The sequence below is a fragment of the Cebidichthys violaceus genome, unplaced genomic scaffold (assembly GCF_023349555.1).
Source record: "Cebidichthys violaceus isolate CVI_PGR_0920_01 unplaced genomic scaffold, fCebVio1.0.p SCAF_29, whole genome shotgun sequence".
NCBI classification, from domain to species: domain Eukaryota; kingdom Metazoa; phylum Chordata; class Actinopteri; order Perciformes; family Stichaeidae; genus Cebidichthys; species Cebidichthys violaceus.
This window is the reverse complement of record NW_027176472.1, coordinates 1,466,877-1,487,453: the sequence shown is the minus strand read 5'-3', so window position 1 is coordinate 1,487,453 and position 20,577 is coordinate 1,466,877. Positions and strand designations below refer to the sequence as shown.

The 20,577-nt window shown below is 41.4% G+C and overlaps 2 protein-coding genes across 2 annotated transcripts; one reads left to right on the top strand and one right to left on the bottom strand.

Annotated features, from left to right (window-relative positions):
* The first annotated feature begins 368 nt into the window (after positions 1-368).
* Positions 369-15,451, top strand: lmcd1 (LIM and cysteine-rich domains 1). The gene is made up of 8 exons (XM_068722271.1): positions 369-773; positions 911-1,136; positions 7,521-7,606; positions 8,698-8,953; positions 10,654-10,803; positions 11,165-11,401; positions 12,408-12,626; positions 12,904-15,451. The coding sequence occupies exons 2-8, from the start codon at positions 1,110-1,112 to the stop codon at positions 13,012-13,014; spliced, it is 1,086 nt and encodes a 361-aa protein (XP_068578372.1). The 5' UTR covers positions 369-773; positions 911-1,109; the 3' UTR covers positions 13,015-15,451.
* An 826-nt stretch (positions 15,452-16,277) lies between these two features.
* LOC137880736 (carnitine O-palmitoyltransferase 2, mitochondrial-like) lies at positions 16,278-20,412 on the bottom strand. The gene is made up of 5 exons (XM_068722246.1): positions 20,237-20,412; positions 18,529-18,609; positions 18,300-18,406; positions 16,926-18,203; positions 16,278-16,606 (listed from the first exon to the last, which is right to left on the bottom strand). The coding sequence occupies exons 1-5, from the start codon at positions 20,410-20,412 to the stop codon at positions 16,278-16,280; spliced, it is 1,971 nt and encodes a 656-aa protein (XP_068578347.1).
* Positions 20,413-20,577: the final 165 nt, after the last annotated feature.

Here is a 20,577-nt window from a genome sequence, read left to right as displayed (position 1 = left end):
GATCACTTTATTCCTCTTTTAGACCTGCCTGGCTCTGTGAAGTCCCATTGGTCCAGCTAGCTTTGTTTAACCTCTACAGACTGCCTGGCTGTGTTTAACGCCACTCTGGTTGGCCCACTTTGGCCCCTACTCAACTCAGTGGTCTACATTCTTCTAAACTTCACACTATCAACTCTGTGGTCTACATTCTTCTAAACTTCACACTAAAACGCTGCAGAATGAGAGGAGGAGGAGGAATCCCTGACGTTCCTATTGGCTCAGGATTCTTTTCAGGCTCACTCTGATTGGCTGGCCGAGCGTGAGCAGGGAATCCCTCAGGGCCCTCTCTGTCTTTGTCTCAGATTAAAAACACAAACAGTCCAGTCAGGCCTCGCTGCACCAGGTAGTCCTCCAATCTGCTAAAGACCAGAACTGAATTCACATCCTGGTCTGCTGCAGAAAGCCAGCTGTGCAGCTGCCGTTTTTTAAAGAATCTGCCTGATTACTGCCAGCCTGCGGCAACATGCTCTACAGCTGTAGCAGAGGAGGAACCTGATATTTAGCAAAGCAGGGTGAATTCACTGCTCAGCAGAGTCAAATAGAGAAAACAGAGGTGAATGAGGGAAGCTGCCGTTTAACTGTACAGCAGAACGTGTTGGAGCAAAATCAGGAGTTCAGGTCGCAGAGGGTGGAGAAGGAGAGCCGGCAACAGGACGAATCAGGAGGGAAGAGTGGAGGAAAAAAAAGACAACAGAGAAGAAAACGCAGAAGTCCACAGCTGAGGAAGAAAAAAGGTGAGTTTTGGTGAGATTCTATGAAGAAAGAAAAAGAGAAAAGAAAAGAGTTGGAGATGTGAAATCAAGTTGGAAAGAGGAAAAGGACTTTGCAGTGAGCAGCAAAAGTAAAGAAGTGAGCTGATGTTTCTCTGCAGGAATGAGGTGAACGTCTAGACGGTTAAATTGCAGTGGGCTGTGGAGAGCCGGCGGAGCAGAGCGGCAGCAGGAGCGATTGTGGGCGGGGAGAGAGGAAGTGTGGTCGACAGGAGAGGAATTTAAGCCCCATTGTTCTGGGAGAGCAGCGGCAGAGAGAGCCGAGGAGTCCAACCGCCGACGGACGGACGCTGGAACGACATGGACGTGAGCTCAGCCATGGAGAAGGTAGGACGGACGCATTGACGTCCACACAGATGAAATAGGTCATGAATACTCCCAGATTGACAACAGCAGTGAGGAGGTCAAGGGTCAGAGGGTCAGTTTGTCTGATGTGATGGAGATCGTCTTGTTGATGGAGAAACTCTTTACTGAGTTCAAGTTTCGTTTTACTGCATGATTCATGATGATTCATTTCTGTTTGAGAGCTGGTTTATTACGCTTTATTTTGTCAATTGAGTGACATATACGTCCGGCCAACATCATTTTCAATCAAGCTTCGTCCTTTGAGGCCACAAGTCAAGATTATGGTATAAGAACCGGCTGTCAGACTCAAAAATGGCGCCCTCTTACTTTCATAAAAACTGCTTGCTGAGCGCATTAGCCAGAAAAGTTTATTAGTTTGGGGTTTTGGCCCACTGCACATGGTGCAATTAGCGTTTCCTGCTCAGACCCAAGACTTTACATTGAGGTTATATCCCACATCATGCAGATATGAAACTGGGGGCTCTGAGAGAGTTTTACGAACATGAATACATAAATACATAGAGAATAACAATCTCCATTCTTAATCCCGCCTACTAAACTCTGATTGGTCTATTGTTTTTTCTAATCCCAAAACCAGTGCAGCCAGCTAGTCAGAGGTCTTAACCAGGTTAACTTAAAGTTATAATGAATGTTGTTATGATGTCAAACCACATTTTTGCTTTTTTTAACCGTTCAACATACTTTAATTTAGTTTAAACGACTTAAACTCCTCTCAGTCCTTGTTTGTTCAGCTGCACTGATACATCATCTGCTGTCGACTTTGTGAACAAAACTCCAAACGAACAGAAACTGATCGACTACATTTACAAATCTCTTCTCGACCCTGACTTTTGTGGGGGAAAAGTGCGTCTTTTTTAACAGTTAACCTTTTTTTTCCCTTATGTTTTGCTTTATATGGCACAGACATGATCAGCCAAAAACAATGACGACACAAAATGATTTACTCAACAACTAATCGGTGGAAATTGATGAGACTATAAACTATTGCTGCACGAAAAAGGTGCAACAGTTACCGGCCGAAAAAGTCAGTTTGAGCGACGTCAAGATGGCAGCCCTAAAAAAAGAAGTTGACCTCATGCTGTCTTTTTTTTTATATCATGTCAGTTATTTGACCCGCCATAGACAAAGCAGTTATATCTCTCGAACATCTCTTTGATCACACCCGATCCCTTTCAAACAGCTGGAGATTTGTAATTCAGTCAGTGAAGGTAATCCACGAACACGAGGACCTGATCCCTAACCCTAACACCCCCCCCCCCCCCCGCCCTGTACAGTTATTCTGCCACAGATCCCTCCTGTAATTCACCCTCTGGTTGTTCGTCCAGAGGTCACATCAGTCTGAGTCAAAAAACCTGATGGATCAGTGTCACCTGTCGGGGGTTTGATCCCCCCCCAACCCCTTCTTTGCATACAGGAGCTGGAAAAACTGTCATCACCAGGGTGAAAATAACCTCACACACACACACACACACACACACACACACACACATAACAGACAAACACAAAGGATGTCAGGATTGTGGGGAGGTATCTCTGTGACCGAAATACAAAACAAGAACTCTCAGACAGTAAAAACAACGAATAGACTCGCAACTGAAAAAAAACAGAAAAAAACAGTAAAAAAATGTCTGTAACAGTTTCCTGAGAGCCAAAGGCGACGTCATCAAAATGCTTTGTTTGACCAACAGTCCAAACTATAAAAGAAATATTGAATTTATTTTCAGATAAGAAGCAAATCCTCACAAATGAGCTGGAACTGTTTGACTTTTAGTTCTTTAAAAAGGATTCACTCATTAGTAAAATTGTTATCATCCTCATCATCCTTATTGTCATTATTATGTTTCAGTTTTATTTCCAATCTATTTAGGAAACCATCCATTCAAACTGTCCTCTCTCCCTGATGCGCTGCTTGTTAACACTTTTTAATAGTGACAGTGACACGGCGCTCTCTTCTATGAATCGCAGCTCAGTCGTGGCATATTAACAACAGGAAATATCCAGGATGCCAAGCGACAAAGTTTTGGACGTTAAAGAGGCTCGGCTCGCCGCCTCTTTAGCCTCCAGCTCCTTATCTCTCAGCGTTTCCTGCAGTTTAACCGTCACATAGCTGACGTGTTTAGGATTACTCAGCGAGGCTCGGTCCGGTCCACCGACGACATACTCGCCTTATCTGACTCCCTAAATATAGAGCTGCCCACGTTTCCCGCTTTATGAAAAAAAAAAAAAAAAGATGCATTTCTAGTGTGGCTCGTGTGTTTCATTTGGCAGACATTTTCATTCAGAGCAGCGAAACGTTCTGTACTGTTAAGCATTCGCTCCGTCGGTCCGAGTGAAGGTCGTCAGTGGAGGTCGTCAGCGACCACATGATGACAGAGGAGCGACTTGTGATGAACTAAAAAGCTTCAAATCATTCATTAGCTCAGATTTCCATCACAAGAAAACAGTTCCTTTACTGAAGAAAACGCATGCTGCCGTTATTTGCAGCAGACATTGAGCAGACAGAATATGAGGGCTAAAAAGGATCATACCAAAAGTGTTAAAAATGAAGGTAATAAATAAGATTAGCATGCCTTTTAAATGTTGTCGTTCTGGCCTGTGTGTTTTTGTAGTTTGTCTCAGCTGTTTTGTTGTTCTAATTCTCAGTGTATTTTACAATAATTTAATATATAAATCTGTTTATTCCAAGAACGGAACATATAACGTTACAGAATGCAAGATTTCATAATGACACTTTTCATCGCAACATCTTTGTCTTAAGCCAGTCGCATAACTGGCTCTGGTTGAAGACTTAAGATGGCGTTGCTTGGTTTTCTAACAACATATGTTCGGCTTACTTCCTCACTGTGTAAAGGCAACTCTGCGGGTTCATCTTTGTCGTGAAGGAACTACTGATTGAGCGGTCGAGGCGCTGAACGTTGAACTACAACGTCCCTGTTTTGTTGCATGAGTTTCCCCAAAGTCTTTATCGGCATGAAAGTTAGAAAATGAACAATGTTTGCCAAAGCATCAAATGTACACAATCATATTAACACAACATTACGATTGTTATATGATCATAATTTACAATATTTTATATATATATATATATATATATATATATATATACTGTATATACACAAATATCTTTCTCTCACCTTGTTTCGTCACTCATTAAAGACATTAAATACCTCAAATATGAAAAAAAGAGAACTTTAGAAACCAATTTTGGTGCATGGTCTCAAGCAAACTAAGACGTTTTTTGCAACCACAAAGTAATACAAGTTGTTCAGCGTGACTCGTCCACCACATTACGTCATGAGTGCTGCTGTGTGGTGACCGTTCACATGAGTAACAGGTTTATTTCTTGCTTGTTTGGAGGAACGTTAGAGTCACGTCTGCTCTCACTGTGACTCCCGCCAGAGTCACCAGAGTGAGCAGACGCACCGACAACAACACCGAGAAACAAACTGCATTTAAAGGGGCGTGTCTGCCTTTTCTGCAGGAAGAAGAAAATGACATGAAAACAGTGAAGAAATGAACCAAAGATGTAAAGCTCTCCACCAACAGCAGATGTTTAGTGGAATTAAACCAACTTCAGAAATGAGTTTTTGTACAACTGCTGGTGGTGTCAGCTCAGTGACATAATAATGAACACACACACACACACACACACACACACACACACACACACACACACACACACACACACACACACACACTCTGTCAGTCAGTGTATTCCAGAGGGAAGTAATGAAGTCTTGATCTTCTTCAGCTGTTTCTGTTGCAGCTGTGACCTTTTCAACAGATCAACGGCCTCTTCACCGTCTCACACACTCTCTCCTCACACACTCTCTCCTCACACACTCTCTCCTCACACCTCTTATCACACTCATCTGGGCTCTCTAATGACTGCTGCGGTCTGCGTCTGTTTTTCCTGGTGTGACTTTCGGGCCTGCGACGTATCCTCATACACTGTTTGATTGATATCTTGTGAATGAGTTACTCGGCATGTTTTGTGCGTTTTGCTATACGAAAGTCCAGCAACACCTGTTGATTTCCACTCGTTTTATGCGTATACTGTCTTTTCAAAATAAATCTCTGTCTTTACAGCAAACAAGGCAAAAAAACGACATAGTTAGGTTCAGGAAAAGATCTTCGTTTGGGTTGAAATAACTTTAGTTAGTTTAGTTTTACAGTCTTTGTACTTCCTCGTCCATGATTAGTAGATTACATGCTAATTGATTCATGTGATATCTACGAATTATAGCACATTCATTTCTGTGGGTTAGCACTGTTAGCACCCTTGGCTATGAGCCGCCGGCTCGTCCTCGACATGTTGAGACACGTTAATGTAATTGAAACGGGTGAGTTATAAAAACTCACCTTCTGTTTTCATGAACGGGAAAATAAGCTATAAAGACCCAAACAGATTCTTCTACCAGGCTGTCAACACGTTTATTTGTGCTATAAAGTTGTGTATTTTCACATAGTTCTACGGGGATTGACCCACTTTTGAAACCAGCCTTGAGTGGCCATTCAAGGAAATGCAATTTTTTTTGGAGCATTTACTTGGGCTTAATTTTTTTTGCTCTTTTGGCTGAACGGGAACAAATGTCTGCAGCCAGATTCAAACATCTGATGGAAAGAGCTCCCAGAGGAGTTGAGGCGTATTTTGTAGTTCATTACTTTGGATGATTTTCTCTCTCTCTCTCTCTCTATATATATATATATATATATATATATATATATATATATACAGAGAGAGTGTATTACTTGTATGAATGTCTCCCTGAGGAGAGGTGGGCTTGTTAATACCTGGTGACGGATGGACAGGTGGACAGTCTGTCAGCAGCAGGTTGATTTAGCAGAACAGTCGTCAGGTTTCCTGCTGGAGGCTTTATAGACAGTCAGTCATCCCAAAGTATTGTAGCCCACACACACACACACACACACACACACACACACACACACACACACACACACACACACACAGAGACAGACTCTTGGTCAGAGATCGACCAAAAACCAAAACAGATTACCAAAGCAAATTGATTGCCAAAGTTTGCAACTAATGACACACTGATCACAAGATATAATTATTATTTTGTTAGTTGTGACAAATACCAGACAAGTTCACAGTATAAAGTATGGAAGAGGATTGTGGGAATGTTCTTTTCTTTTTTAATAGGAAAGTAAAAAAGAAGAGGAAGCGTGAGGCACAGCGAGGACAGGAAGAGAAACAAAGAAGAGGAGCCAACAATACAACACAGTGTCACAGATTTAGAGTAGGAAAATACAGGAATGACTGATAAGACTTGGTTTGTCGGAACTGAGATGATGTCACTGGGTGGACCCATGACATCATCCGTCCTGCACATATGTGTGTGTGTGTGTGTGTGTGTGTGTGTGTGTGTGTGTGGCTCACTCCCTTCTCTTCCTCCCACACTCACTGAGAAATGTTCAAAAACAACAACTCTTCTTTCTCATCCAACTCTTCCTCTCAAATCTACAGAATCGTCTGTCACCTCTGTGTCCTACGAATACTTACTGTTTGTGGTCAACTGAAGGTTCCACACAGAAGCTTTTTTTTTTTCTTCCCAGAGCTTTCATCCACATCTCACAGGCCTCACCAGCAGAGGAAGTTGGTTGAAAGCTAATGCTAATTACACTAACGATATTACAGCTCAAAAACGGCCATACATTTTTGCAACCCAGTGCAATTTGCCCTTTTTCTGTTTGCATCTGTTTGTAATCATCCATGTGGCAAAGAAGAAATGTTGCCTTTGCGTCAAGAACATAGTTGGCAGAACAATGAGGAGAGAGAAAAAGAAAACTTTTGGACTGCAAGATAAAGGTCCTGAGGCATTCCTCAAGACTTCAGGCGAAGACGTTAGACGTAACAGAGAGAAACTCTATTTGGGATTTAATATGCCACGATTACTGGAAGGTCTGGCTTTGACACCTCTAATAAATGTGCTTCAGTTTAACTCGCCAATAGCTTCACTGTTACTGCGTGTGGCAGTTCGCGCCGATCTTTGTTAAATGGACAGCTTTTGTAATGAGGCTCGTTTGCAGAGAAAGAGGCAACTTCTGCTCTAAATGTCTCCATATTACCTCATCTATATACATGCTAATAGCATGTGCAATATTTGCTCAGCAGTTAAAGGGGCAGTTCACTCTGTGCGGGTGCTTTGAGAATCATTTCTTTTTTCCTTATTTGTGCTTAAATCAATCTAGTTCTAGCTGTTGGGGCCTCTGATCTTTGATGATCTCACTGTTACTTTGTTATGTAATTGACTGTACTCATATAAACAATTTAAACCTATAAGATCATCGTGTTTCCGCTGTGTTTTTGTCTCCTCTCAGATGTCTGTGAAGCCGAGAGCAGGAGGTGCAGCGGTGTGTCACGTATGCGAGGGGAGCTGCTCTGGATTCCAGCCGCATTCTTGGAGGTACAAACCTTCACTGTTTTTATTTATTTTATTATTATTTCTCTCTGCCTGAAACAAAAAGAGAAAGGAATGAAAAGAAAAGAAAAAACAAAGTTCTGGATAAAGTCCGAGTGGTTTCTGTACTCCTCCCTCTCTCCTCTCAACGATTCTCTGCTGTTAAAGGAACTTCTTTGTGGTTCTGCATATTTTTAACCAATTGACTGAAGATGAGATGAGAGTCAGTTGTCAAACAGCATGAACTACATGGAGGAAATAAACAAATATGTTTTGGGAAGGACATTTGAATTTTGTTGTTTTTGCATCAAAAAGGTCACCTTTTCAGTTTCCACAGATGGGAACCCTGTGAGGGATGTCCTCACGAGCTTGAATTGACACGTGACTCGTTAGTATCGTCCGTCCCGAGAGCCGCTTGATTCGCTCGTCACGCGAGCCGTTAGTCAGTGAAGTTAACATCAACCACGATGGTTTCCCAAACCTAACCATGTGGTTTGTGTTGCCTGAACATAACTTCCTGAGAAGACGGACATTTATTTTGAAAGGACACTAATGCACGTAACGAGCGTCCCAACACGTTGAAAACTAACACTAGAGGGTAACCCGGTGCATCGATCTCCAATGACAAGGGCCACCGACCAAATTTGACGAGTTCGGAGTGAGAATGTGTTGCAATACCATTGTGACAATAGTGACAATCTATTTTTCTTTTGGATAACGTTACATTAAACATTAAAGGTCTGTAGATGTAACAGCTTTCATAAAGTCTTTTATCGCAGAGCAATGAACGCACGACAAACTGAAAATAATTAAATCTAGTCATTAATTGAAATGTAATTTTGTTTTATGGGTCATCAGTTACCAGTCTTTGCATGAGGATCCCTGTCAACATCATCATAGAATCATTGGAATGTAGCTTCAGGTTTCGATTGAGGGAAATCACAAAGAGATGGTACAAAAAGTGTCATAAACTTCCCTAAACTGTTTTTAAGGTACCCCCACTTTGACGTCCAATCTGGCAACACGCCCTTTAATTCTTCAGCGTTCTCTGAAAGCTGGTCATGTGATATATTTCTTCTTTACCTACTTGTGTGCAGGAAAGCCTGTATCTCCTGCGGCTGCGGCGCGGTCAACCACGCTCCAAGAAGTGACGTCGAAGACGACCAGCGAATGGGCCGCCTGCTCGCAGACTCACCCTGCTCCCATTTGACAGCGAAGGTCAAAGGAGGCGGCGGCCTCCGCGTGTACAAGAGGAACCGTATGATCGTGACCAATACGGTGGCGTCGCGCAAAGACCCGACCTTCAACACCACGACGTACGACTGGGCGCCGGCCGGCCTCAACCAGACACTGGTGAGGGTCAGCGGGGAGTGCAGGAGGTTGTGTTGTTCGTGTGAAGCTGCAGTCTGATGGTCTGCAACAGCTTGTGAAGTCACATTTTACTCACCAGATACTGGTTGTTGCAGAGATCTGAGATGCGAAAGACTCTGCCGGATAGCGCTACAAAGCTCAAAACTCTGAGTTTAAGCACGTGATCTAAACCTTCCTTTGATTTGTCAATTCAAACTCAGCCTGCTGTGGTGTTTGATTGAATGAATACAGTCCAGAGTGCTGATAGCAGCGTCGATGGCCCAGGAGTTTAATGGTTTAATGACCAATCAGTAACTGGTACCAGTTTAGGACCGGTCCTCGATACCCATCCCTTTGTTTGTTGGCTGTGTTTGTTTTTGAAATCATGTCCTCAATGCACACGCTCATAAACAAAGAGTGTGTTGTTTCAGCTCACAGTGCACGCCTAAAATATGATGCAGCTATGGATTATATTTTCAACAACGTGAGACACTGAAGTTTATTCCCATCCTTAAAGCTCAACCACTGGGTTTCGCCACTTTATTCATCATTTCACTTTAGTTTAGTTTCTGCAGCCTCCTCTGCGTGTCGAACAGTCTACAGCGCCTGGTTTCCATTAAAAACAAGTATGTTTCAGGATTCACAACCTATAATTAGGAGGATGACAGGAATTATCGAGCACTGCGGTGTGGTGGGAGACGTTACTGCGGTTGAACTTGTAGAGACAGATTCAGATCCGACACTGGGACCGCTCTCCAGATCTGCCTCTAAAGAAACCTTCAGCGTGCTTTGAAAATGAACGCAGCAGCTCTAGACTCTTAGTCACCCTCTGACTCTGCTGCAGACAACACAGATGTTTCACTCGCAACACCTGGACGGAGTGACGACAGCTGAAACACAGACTCCTGAACAATGCTGAAGTTTGTCATTCAGCCATGTTAGCGAGGTCTATAGGCTCAGATCAATGTTTTCTGATTTATTTACTTTAGAGAGTGTGTTCAACATGCTAAAATGTCAGTGGTAAGAATAGTCAGGGATGTGCCAAAGTATATCCAAAGTACTATGGATATACACTATATATATATATATATATATATATATATATATATATAAAGAAAACTATAACCGTACAGAGCAGCGATGTAGAGATGTTAATTCATTGTAAATTTGCTTTATTCACTCTTTCTTGATCTTAATCGTTCTGATTTGTCCCAGTGAATATTTGTTATTGAGACCATTAAAGACTATTTGAGACATTTGTATTATAAATGGTAGTATAAATATCAACAGATTACAAAAGTCTTGACTCACTCACATCATTGACACTTTGCAGAAATGAATACATCAGCACTGAAGTATGCTTTATTAAATGTGTGAGTTGTAACTGGTGAGGTAAAGGTTTGTATTTTTCAATTTTAGTACATTTCAGAGTCAAATATTTGACCTTTCTCCACTACGTCTATTTGATTAAACTGGGGGTCTAAACTGCTGCAGTTATTTATCTTTCTTGTAGGTGGTGCAGGTTGGCAGGTGTAGAGCTGATCTCATAAAGACCAAACAGCTCCCCGTCGTGGTGAATCTGCAGCCTGATAAATGTGAAGGAGTGAATTTGTCAGTTCAATAAGTTGGATTACATCCCAACACGACTAACGCTGTAAAAAAAATCACAGGTTACAAGTAAAATGTCCCTGATTCCCCCTCAGGCCATGCAGTACATGGAGCTCATCCCGCAGAAACAACGTCCCGTCTCGGGGACAGATGGAGCGTTGGAGCGACGGAGGCAGCTCTTCAGTCAGCTCCCTGTCTACGATCAGGACCCCATGAAGTGCCAGAGCCTGGCCAGTGAGGAGGAGGTACCGTACTCTGCCAAGTCCAAACACTATTTATTACTTAAAGCTACTATAACCTTTGTTTAGTGTTGATTTTAGCGGTCCCTGTGGACGAAAATGGTACTGTTTCCAAATAACTATATACGAATAGACAATCTTCTCTCTGATGGTCTTGTTTACTTATGAAAGTCATACAGAGTCTTCAGTATTAAGAGTGTTTCATAATCAGGTAAAACTTCCTCATAGCAACTTTAAGCTGTATGTTAGCCAAACAATACTACTTAAATCCATTTTTATGGCTGTAAAACAACGTAAACACTATGTAAAGTCGGTTTTCTTTAGTTGACTCTGATCTTGACTTACTTACTCCTACGTCCTACTGCAGATTTCCTCCATGCTGCTGTTTGTAAAGAGCTACAAACAGGAGGCGCTGGGAGTCGGGGAGGTGGCCTTGCCTGGTGAGGGCGGAGCTCTGAGGGAAGCAGCCACTCAGAGGACAGCGAAGGATGCTAAGGACGGTGACAAGAAGGATGCTCTGGAGCACCAGGACCATGGCTCCTCCAACAACAGCGCTGCCTCTGCTACTGGCTCCACTAACGGAACAGATAACAAGACTGGATATGTAAGTAGATAAGGCGTCTGACAGCAAAGCAGGTGGATTTCCATTTGGTCCAGTTATTCTGGGCAGGTTGTTTTGTAGGTCTCGTTAAATATTTGCAGGCTCCTGTCGCACGGATAAACAATTCTGCAAAGCCTGAAGTCAACCCCCAAAAAGACCTTAAAACGTTAATGTTTTCAACACTGCACTTTTTGGAACGCTTGAATCAGACTTTTTTTTGCAAGCAAAGGAGTCGCCATCTGCTGGCTGTTAGAGAGAATGCATGTTTAAGTCACTTCAGCATTGACTTCTGAACTGAAGTCAACAGCAGAGGTGGTAGAAGTATTCAAATCACTTACTTAAATGTAAACGTAGCAATGGCACAGTACAAAAAAACTCCATTACATGTAAAAGTTTAAATTAGATCAACTTAAGTATTCTTTAGGTCTTTGAAACAAAATGTACTTTATGGATTAAATGTAAATTCAAAGTAACTGTCAGTGTTACATGGATCATTTTATTGATGTATCAATATGTAAATTGGTTCTTAAATGTTGTATTTTTAAATTATTCATGTACTTTTGGTACTTTAATCTGTATTTTATAGACTGATCACATGTATTCGTAAAGGACCAGTATGTAGCATTTAGGGGGATGTATTGGAATTATATTTTTCTGAAATGGAATATAGTATTCATAACCATCTTTTCATTAGTGTATAATCACCTGAAACTAAGAATCGTTGTGTTTTCTTTACCTTACAATGATTCATATTCACATTTCTACAGTAGCCCAACGGACAAACCAAACACTGGTTCTAGAGATACTTTAGCATTTGTATGTTCCCCAAAGGCCACCGCAGGTTCTCTAAAGGCTTGGAAAGGAACCAGAGGAGTATTCAGTTGGTTGCAATCTGCAACCTCACCACTAGATGCCACTAAATCCTACACATATGCATGTATGTATGTATTGTTGCAGTAGTTTGGTTCATGAACGTCTCTTCTTATTCTGTCCTCTCTTTGTGCTCTAGCGCTGCACCTGTTGCCAAGGTGAGGTTGCCAAAGAGAGTCCAGCTGTTTACGCTGAGCGTGCAGGTTACCATAGCGCCCTGTGGCATCCCACCTGCTTCAAATGTTCAGAGTGTGGCCAGGGATTGGTGGACCTGGTCTACTTCTGGTCCAATCAGAAGCTGCTCTGCGGACGACACTACTGTCAGACGGTCTGGCCGCGATGCTCCGGCTGCGATGAGGTGAGACGGCGTCCCAACAGACTTCCTGTAGAGACGATTACTATCAGACAGAGGGATGTTAAGATGAGTACGGCTTCATAGAGCAGCTAGCATGGCTGTAGACTCTAAATATACAGTTTGTATACAAGTCACAGGGTAATTACAGTAGATTGGAGATGGATTCAACCAATGAAAAACCACATGCCATAAAGCTGCCCCACCCACAAACATTATCAGTTAAACAACTATGTTTAATTATCATCGTTTAATTATCTCCTCTGCCGTTTTCTTCCCTCAGTTGATCTTCTGTCAGTCCTTCCACACGGCAAAAGATGGACGGACGTGGCATCATCATCACTACTGCTGCTGGAAGTGCGGGCAAAACCTGGATACGCCCTGTCAGCACTGAGACACAATATGGTGGTCAGTTTTAAAAAGTTTTAGCATTGCTGAAAAAACTGAATTACAGACAAGGCAAAAAAAAACAAAACAGCAAATCTGATATTGAGTGTAGTTGGTTTGCTTGTTTTAAATAAATAAAATAAATAAGTAGAGTTTTAAATCTTTAAAATGTGTGTGTGTGGTGATGGACCTGATGATGCTATCAGGAGGTATTGTGGTCTTCATCACCTCCTTTATGTTCTGGCCCTCTTTAAGGTGTGGTAAACACAAAAGAATAACTAAATAAGAGATAAGTAATACCGAACAAATGGGGCTTTAAGTCTTTAAATTTGATGTTTATTTGACATCTATGTCCCATACATACACCCATGTATGGGTGTTTACTTTTAAAGACTTGTTCAGTTGAGCCTGCTGTTGTTTGAGGTACTTAAGCAAATGTTAAGTTGACACAAAAGTGTTTAAAGTACTTAAACAAACATTTGGTGTATTTATTAGCACTTACAGTGATGACATTGACCGGACCCAGATGTGCTGGTCTCAGATACAAACAGCAGCTTAAAGGACCGAGCAGCAGACGGTTTAGGAAACAAACGAGTAAATGAAAATAAGATGAGAAATAAATAAATAAATAAAAAAGGTTCAAGCTGGTTCCAGCACTTTCAACCACATCACACTGTCTTCATCAGCAGATTTTCATGGCGCTGTGGATGTTCAAAGTTTTTTTTTTTTTAGGATTTTATTTCCCCTGTTGGCTCAGAAGTTGAGCTTGAAAGTTCTTTTCTTTTAACAGTTTGAGAAAACAGACACAACTCAAGGTTCACTTACTATCTTGGGAGCTTTTGATCACATCACACCTTCTTCATCAGCAGGAAAAGTTTGAACATCTACATCATGAACATTGACTGATCCATGACAAATAAGGAAACTTCATCTGCTGACGTCATAAATTAACTTCCAAGCTCAATATTTCAAGAAAACTCGATTTTACCCTGAAAGGTCTGCTTCATATTGACATAGATGGTATATTAAAGAAGCACGCTGCAAAAAATATTGCAATTGCTGCCTTAAATGTGTGCAAATGCAGTGAGAATATTTCAACATATTTTCAATAGAGATCAACTTATGTTTGGGGTTTTTGTTTGAATATGTGCAGATTTGTGTTTCACTTTTATTTCACACAGAACAAATCTAATTGTTTGATTTAAATCTCCGAGAACTGGACAGGAAGAAAAGGCATAAAACTAATTAGAAATGAATAGTACTCTATTCATTATTTTTTTATTGTTTGAACTAGAGTAGATTTTGACCCCCCCCGCCTTTTAATACCCATCAAAGTTGTGTTGTGTATTTTTACAAATAGAAAGTAAGGATTTCTGCTTCTAATATGTAATTGTCTTCATTTTCTTCAGTCAAACTGCGAATACATTTTGCATTTAACCTCTTTCATGAACATTAATCTGTGCTGCTGAACGCTAAATTGTGTGTAAAGTTTTGTAGTTCGTTAACACTTAGCAAAGGTGATTAATCGTTTATAATAGATAGTACTGTGAGGTACACATAGTTTTCGGGCTGCAAAGTATTTTTGCAATGTGATAAAGTCTCTTAAAACAAGGTAGCCAGAAATAAACATCTGGGAGAGACGGAAGCTAATTAGCTTTACTTTAGTTCCATAACATCAGCATAACATCAGGTAATGTGCTTGTGTTTTTTTTTTATTGTCTTTCGATTGCTTTTTTTTAATTGATTGCTGCTAGAAAAACGCTAACTGTTGACGATGACAATTGAGCTAGCAGTACTGTTTGACGTGATGAGCTGAAATATGTAGCAAATAGACAATACTGTTCAATACAATGTTATCTGTGACGGAAAAGATGTCGTATATAGCAATCTCAAATTGAATATGAATACTAGTTCCATCTGTGTTTATCAGTGTGCAATAAATCTTCATACAAAGGTTCGTATGATATCTTACAAAAAAATTATTTTTGTGCGTTTTCGTACGAATGTCCAGCAACACGAGCGATAAGTGCACCTGCAGTGTTCAGGCAAAAATACTACTTGGTTATGTTTAGGAAAAGATTGTGGTTTAAAATATATACAGAAGTGGCGTTACTTAAAGTTACTACAAGGAACTTACACTTTGTGTTGATTTTGGCGCCCCCTGTGGACAAAAGCCGTATATTTCTGACCCACCCATCCACCCTGGGCTCTTCCTCTCGCGGACTTTGTCGCTCTTTAAACTTCCTGGTTCAGAAATACGTGGATTACACACAAATTGATTACTTGTGTTATATAATAAATATTAAACTACAAAACTAATTACTGAGTTCCTCAATGAATAGTGAATGACAGGAATCAGATTGTACTGTTTTAAATCAGAAGTCATGGTGTTAAAGAGATTTTTCTGCTGATCATGATTTGAATTAAAGTCACTTCTGATTGAACTCCCTGTTGTCTGTCATCTTTTTGGAGAGAGTGTTTAATCTGTAAACATATTTTCACTAATTCATGTTGAAAGTTCATCACATCATCGTGAACTTTGACTTCACAGTGAGTGGGTTATGCCAATACGTCTTGTGGACAGCCTCAGCAAAACTATCTTTATTTTCAACAGTTAACAGTGTGTGTGTGTGTGTGTGTGTGTGTGTGTGTGTGTGTGTGTGTGTGTGTGTGGCAGGAATGTTAAGTATTCCTGTGGTTTTTCTTGTACAATTGCATCACCCAGCCGCCTCCTGAACCATTAAAAAAACAAACAGAAAAGGATATTTTTAGTCTCAAACTGAAACAATTTTATTTGGATTGCAGAGGTTTATGGCCTTCAATAGCACCCCGTGTCATCAGGGTGGGTTTACAGAGGATCTGTCAGACTTACTCAGCCCTTCTTCTAATTCCATTTGGAGATTATCCAAACAGACAAACGTAATTGTTTTATATATTGTTGATCATGTTATATACAAGTATGTGTCTTTTACATATACTAGACTAGCTGGCTCTGCTGTCGCATCACATCCCTTTTGCCTCGTAAGTTTGTCTTTAATTACTCTTGTATGGTTTCTATCTTTACTTCTATTCCATGTTGGTTTTATTTAATTTAATGTTTACTTTATATATCTAACAATTTTCCCATGTTTTAGCCGTACGTGTTCATGTTTATTTTGTGGTGCATTAAATATTCATATTCATCTCACTTCCTGCATGGTTGCCCAGAGAGGTTAATCACTCACCACTGTTTCATAAAACCAAACATTTTCGATGGCAAACACTAGTTTCTCAGCTGAGGGTCTTTCCTTCCAGGACAGTGAAAATGTCCTCTAAGGACTTGTGGACGCACTGCAGGAACTCATGGACGTTGCGAGCCGGGTAGCTGGACACATTGCAGCCGATCCGGTCGTCAAAGACGCTGTAGGTAAGCCCAAATCCATCAGGCGCATACGGGGCAAAGCCAAAAAAGTCCATAGCTGGACTGATGAGGGCGCTGGTTTCGAGGATGGAGTGGTTGATGGCAGCGTAACCCGGGTCTGTGTACAGGCTGTGCAGAGCCTCGCTCTTTGACTCGGCCAGGTATCGCAGGGCAAACAGGTGACGGTCAAAACCTTGTCCTAGTGAGATAAAAGAAGTGGTTACTACAGAAGACCGAAGGGTGTGTGTTTGTTTCTATGTGTGTGTGTGTGTGTGTGTGTGTGTGTGTGTGTGTGTGTATTTTGAGATCAGAAATCGCTCATTTTATTCACATAAGATGAAACCCAGTCATCATCTTAGTAGAAAATTACCAACAGGGAAGGAATATGTTACAGTGTCAGTAGAAAGACTGTAAGCATTTTTTCAGACCCGAAAACTATGTCTGCAAGACTTCTTTGTATATTTCCAATATCACAAATTGTAACCCTCTTAATACATGTAGAAATGTCCTATACACACCCATAGTTCCTTCTTTGATGAGCTGCCGATGATATGTAGAGCATTCTCTCAGCATGGCCTGTAGTTGCTCCACACTGTGTCGTCCTGGCTGGAAAACAAAGGCGTGTGAACATCGTTGTGTCTGCATGGTGTGCGACCGGATGGAGTCTGTGCGGCCGTGTCTGAACGCTGCAGTGCTGCAGGTCTCGCATCCGGATACTGTCTGTCCATATTGCCTCAGGAAACCCATTTGAAAAGCCAGCTGGGCTACAGCATCTGGACTCAACTTGCTCTTCTTTAACAGTGCCTTGCCACCTTTCTTGAACTCCATGGCATCAATGGTGAGCGTCGATACAATTGAGTCAAAGTTCTCCTTGGCTTTTTTGATGCCGCCCTCCAGCTCGTCGTCCAGATTGAACTGCAGTCTGCGCACAGCAGAGGCTGAATCCACAGCAGCAGCAGCAGCAGAGCCTGGGTGTACCAGCGGCCGCTTCGTTGTATCTTTGAAGATCTCATTCTGAAAGGAAAGCATAGCTATGCCGTCTACCCAGGAGTGGTCAAAACTGATGCCCGCCTGTCCGTCTTTGGTCAGAATGACAGTAAAGGACTTGTCAAACCACCGGTTGCATCCGTCGCCGTGCAGCATGTTGTGGGAGAGGTGGATTTGGTCCCTCATGCTTTCATCGTCCAGACTGAGACAGAAAAGGGCGCTGTCAACAACCTGTAAATCCTCTGCGTTTCCAGCCGCTATCAGCTTGTCCCTCAGTCCGGCCCACACGTCCCTGTTCTCACTGGTCAGGACCCCGAGAGGAGAGGCAGCCGCTGGCGTTGGGTCAGACAAAATGTACTTCAAGTGGGACTGGATCTCTGCAGGCTTCACCGAATTCCCATCCCTGTCTACAATGTCAAACACATACATGTTGCCTTTGCTCATAACTAGGAGATGTCTCGCTTTCTCGTCGGTGAAGAGCTCATCTTTCCCCCTCTTGGGGATCCGAGTTGTGTTGAAGAGGCAAAAGAACGGAGACGTGTCCAGGGAGCCAGACAGGAAAGACGGGGCCCAGCAGACGACCCCTTTGAAGCCGTCTGTCTCACTCTTTGTCGGGTTGAGGTGGAAAACCTCTGGCTCCTGTAATCCGGCTCGTAGTGTTTTCATGAAGCGCACTGCTGAACACACCACATTGGTCGCCCGCACAAGCTGCTCATTGTACTCTGTCTTAGGGTCAGGTTTGAAGATTATGAAGGGGTTGGTCAGCATCAAAGAGTAGCGAACAGAAAGATACCTGTTAATCCACGGTCCTGAGAGAGAAGAAATCAATCAAACAGATTCATTAGTGATTGTATGCATTGGAGATGCTCAATTTGAGGGTCAAGCGTCGGAACGGCACCCCTCACCTGAGATGTAGCTTGTGTGTGTGTTGTTTTTGTCCAGAGCTACCAGTTCCTCTTGCAGCTGTTTCCCAGCACCGTTCTGGAAATCCTGTGCAATTTTCTCTGTTGTTCTAAGGACACACAGTTTAGATTTTTTAAATTGTTTCGGGTAAGATTTCAGGTAAGATTCAGTAGTTAGTATTGAAGTGAAATTATTGCATTATTAAGGTTGATTTTCTAAAAAAAATCTTACCTGAACTGATCATCATCCAACAGAGGCCTCTGGGCAGCTAAATACCTCCTGACAGTATCCTCCAGTTTTGGTATGGGTAGCCTAAACAATTAAAAACATTTACTAAAATAACATAATCCTTTAATAGTCCAACAGCGAAGAAATTTGCAATGTGAAAATGAAAATTATTTTATTGATTCAATAAGCTGTTTTGTTTAAAATCGGTTGTCTCTTTTATGTGAAATGTTTATGTTTTTATGTTGGTAACTTTTTGCTGTTTTGCTTTTAAGTCCGTTTTTTTCAGTCTTTATGTGTTTTTTTGGTGTTCACTGTCATCTTGAACAGTGATTTAAATAATCTCAATAGCATCATCCGGGATAAATACACTCTAAACAATTTCACCGTAAAATAACGGTAACTTACTGGCAGCAGGGACGCCAGTAATTTACTGTCTCTTTTACGGTAAACCTACCGTCATTTACTTTTCCGGTATTTTACCGTATACTGGATTACATTATGTGATTTACTTGGTTTTACGGTGATTTTACGGTATATGCCAGAATGTTACCGTTTATTTTCAAAGGGTAATACAACCTAAACTTTTGCATTTAATTCCCAACAAATAAAAGAATAACAATAGACATTCAATACCCATTTGTTGCAGTTTAATACACGTTCTCAAGACAAATAATATAGGGACATTTGTATTACATCACAAAACTCACAATGTACTGCATGTTTAGAAGAAAACAAATAAAATAATTAAATCTTTAATGACCGACTTAACTGAACTCATGAGGATAACCTCAGACCAGTAGCGCCGAGATCGAAAACTGGCCAATAGTATGCTACTGTTGTTCAGAGGTATGTACCTGTCCCAAGAGTGGTATACTACTGTTGTTCAGTGGTATATACCTATCTCTTGAATAGTATACTACTGTTGTTCAGAGGTACGTACCTATCCCTAGAATAGTATGCTACTGTTATTCAGTGGTAGGTACCTAACCCTAGAATAGAAGTGCTACCCTGAGCCTTCCACTTAGCACTTATTGTATTCATACTAGCTTGTTGCACTTATTGTATTCTTATTACTTTTTTGCACTTACTGTTTTTCTTTGTTTCTGTACTTTAGATCTGAGTTATGCTCTGCTTCATGCTCTTAGATGCTTGTTTGAAAAAGGAGATGTACTTATGACTTCTGGTGACTAGTAGTTCTTTTGATTACCAATGTTGATGCACTTATTGTAAGTCGCTTTGGATAAAAGCGTCTGCTAAATGACTGTAATGTAATGTAATGTAATGTAGTAAGCTACTGTTGTTCAGTGGTCGGTACCTATCCCTTCAATAGTAAGCTACTGTTGTTCAGTGGTACGTACCTATCCCTTGAAGAGTATGCTACTGTTGTTCAGAGGTAGGTACCTATCCCAAGAGTGGTATGCTACTGTTGTTCAGAGGTAGGTACCTATCCCTTGAAGAGTATGCTACTGTTGTTCAGTGGTAGGTACCTATCCCTGCAGAGTTATGCCAGTGCTTTTCCAACGGCACACCGTTTAAAGTAGTAAAGGACACAAGAGGCTTGTTTAATTGGCACAAATGGTGCCCATTTGTAGATATGCACTTTTTCATGATACAGAATTTATAATTTATGGCAAAATAATTTCAGGCAGAGAGCCACAGTCCCCACAGTGACAGTCACTGTGTTAGAGACATGTGAAAAAAAAATCCTTACCTGAGTAAACTATTCTGGTGATGCCTCAATGGCGCATCATTTTGGTTCAAATACTTGGTTGAAGACCTCTTTTGGCTGCTGTAGTTTTGCTTAGTGATGCCCAAAGCAGCAGTTCTTAAATTAATTCCAGATTTCCTCAGAGAGGCAACACATCTCACTGAGAGCAGTCTGGCCATGGTGCTGTTAGCAGACTGAATACCTACTGTTAGTTCAACCTAAAGCACAAATCTAAAGAGACATCCGCATCACTCGAGGTGACTATGGGGTGGTATTTATTATGCTGTGGTGTCTCCTCCCTTTCTTTCCTATAACCTCCTTTCCTCGCTTCTCAGTCACGCCAT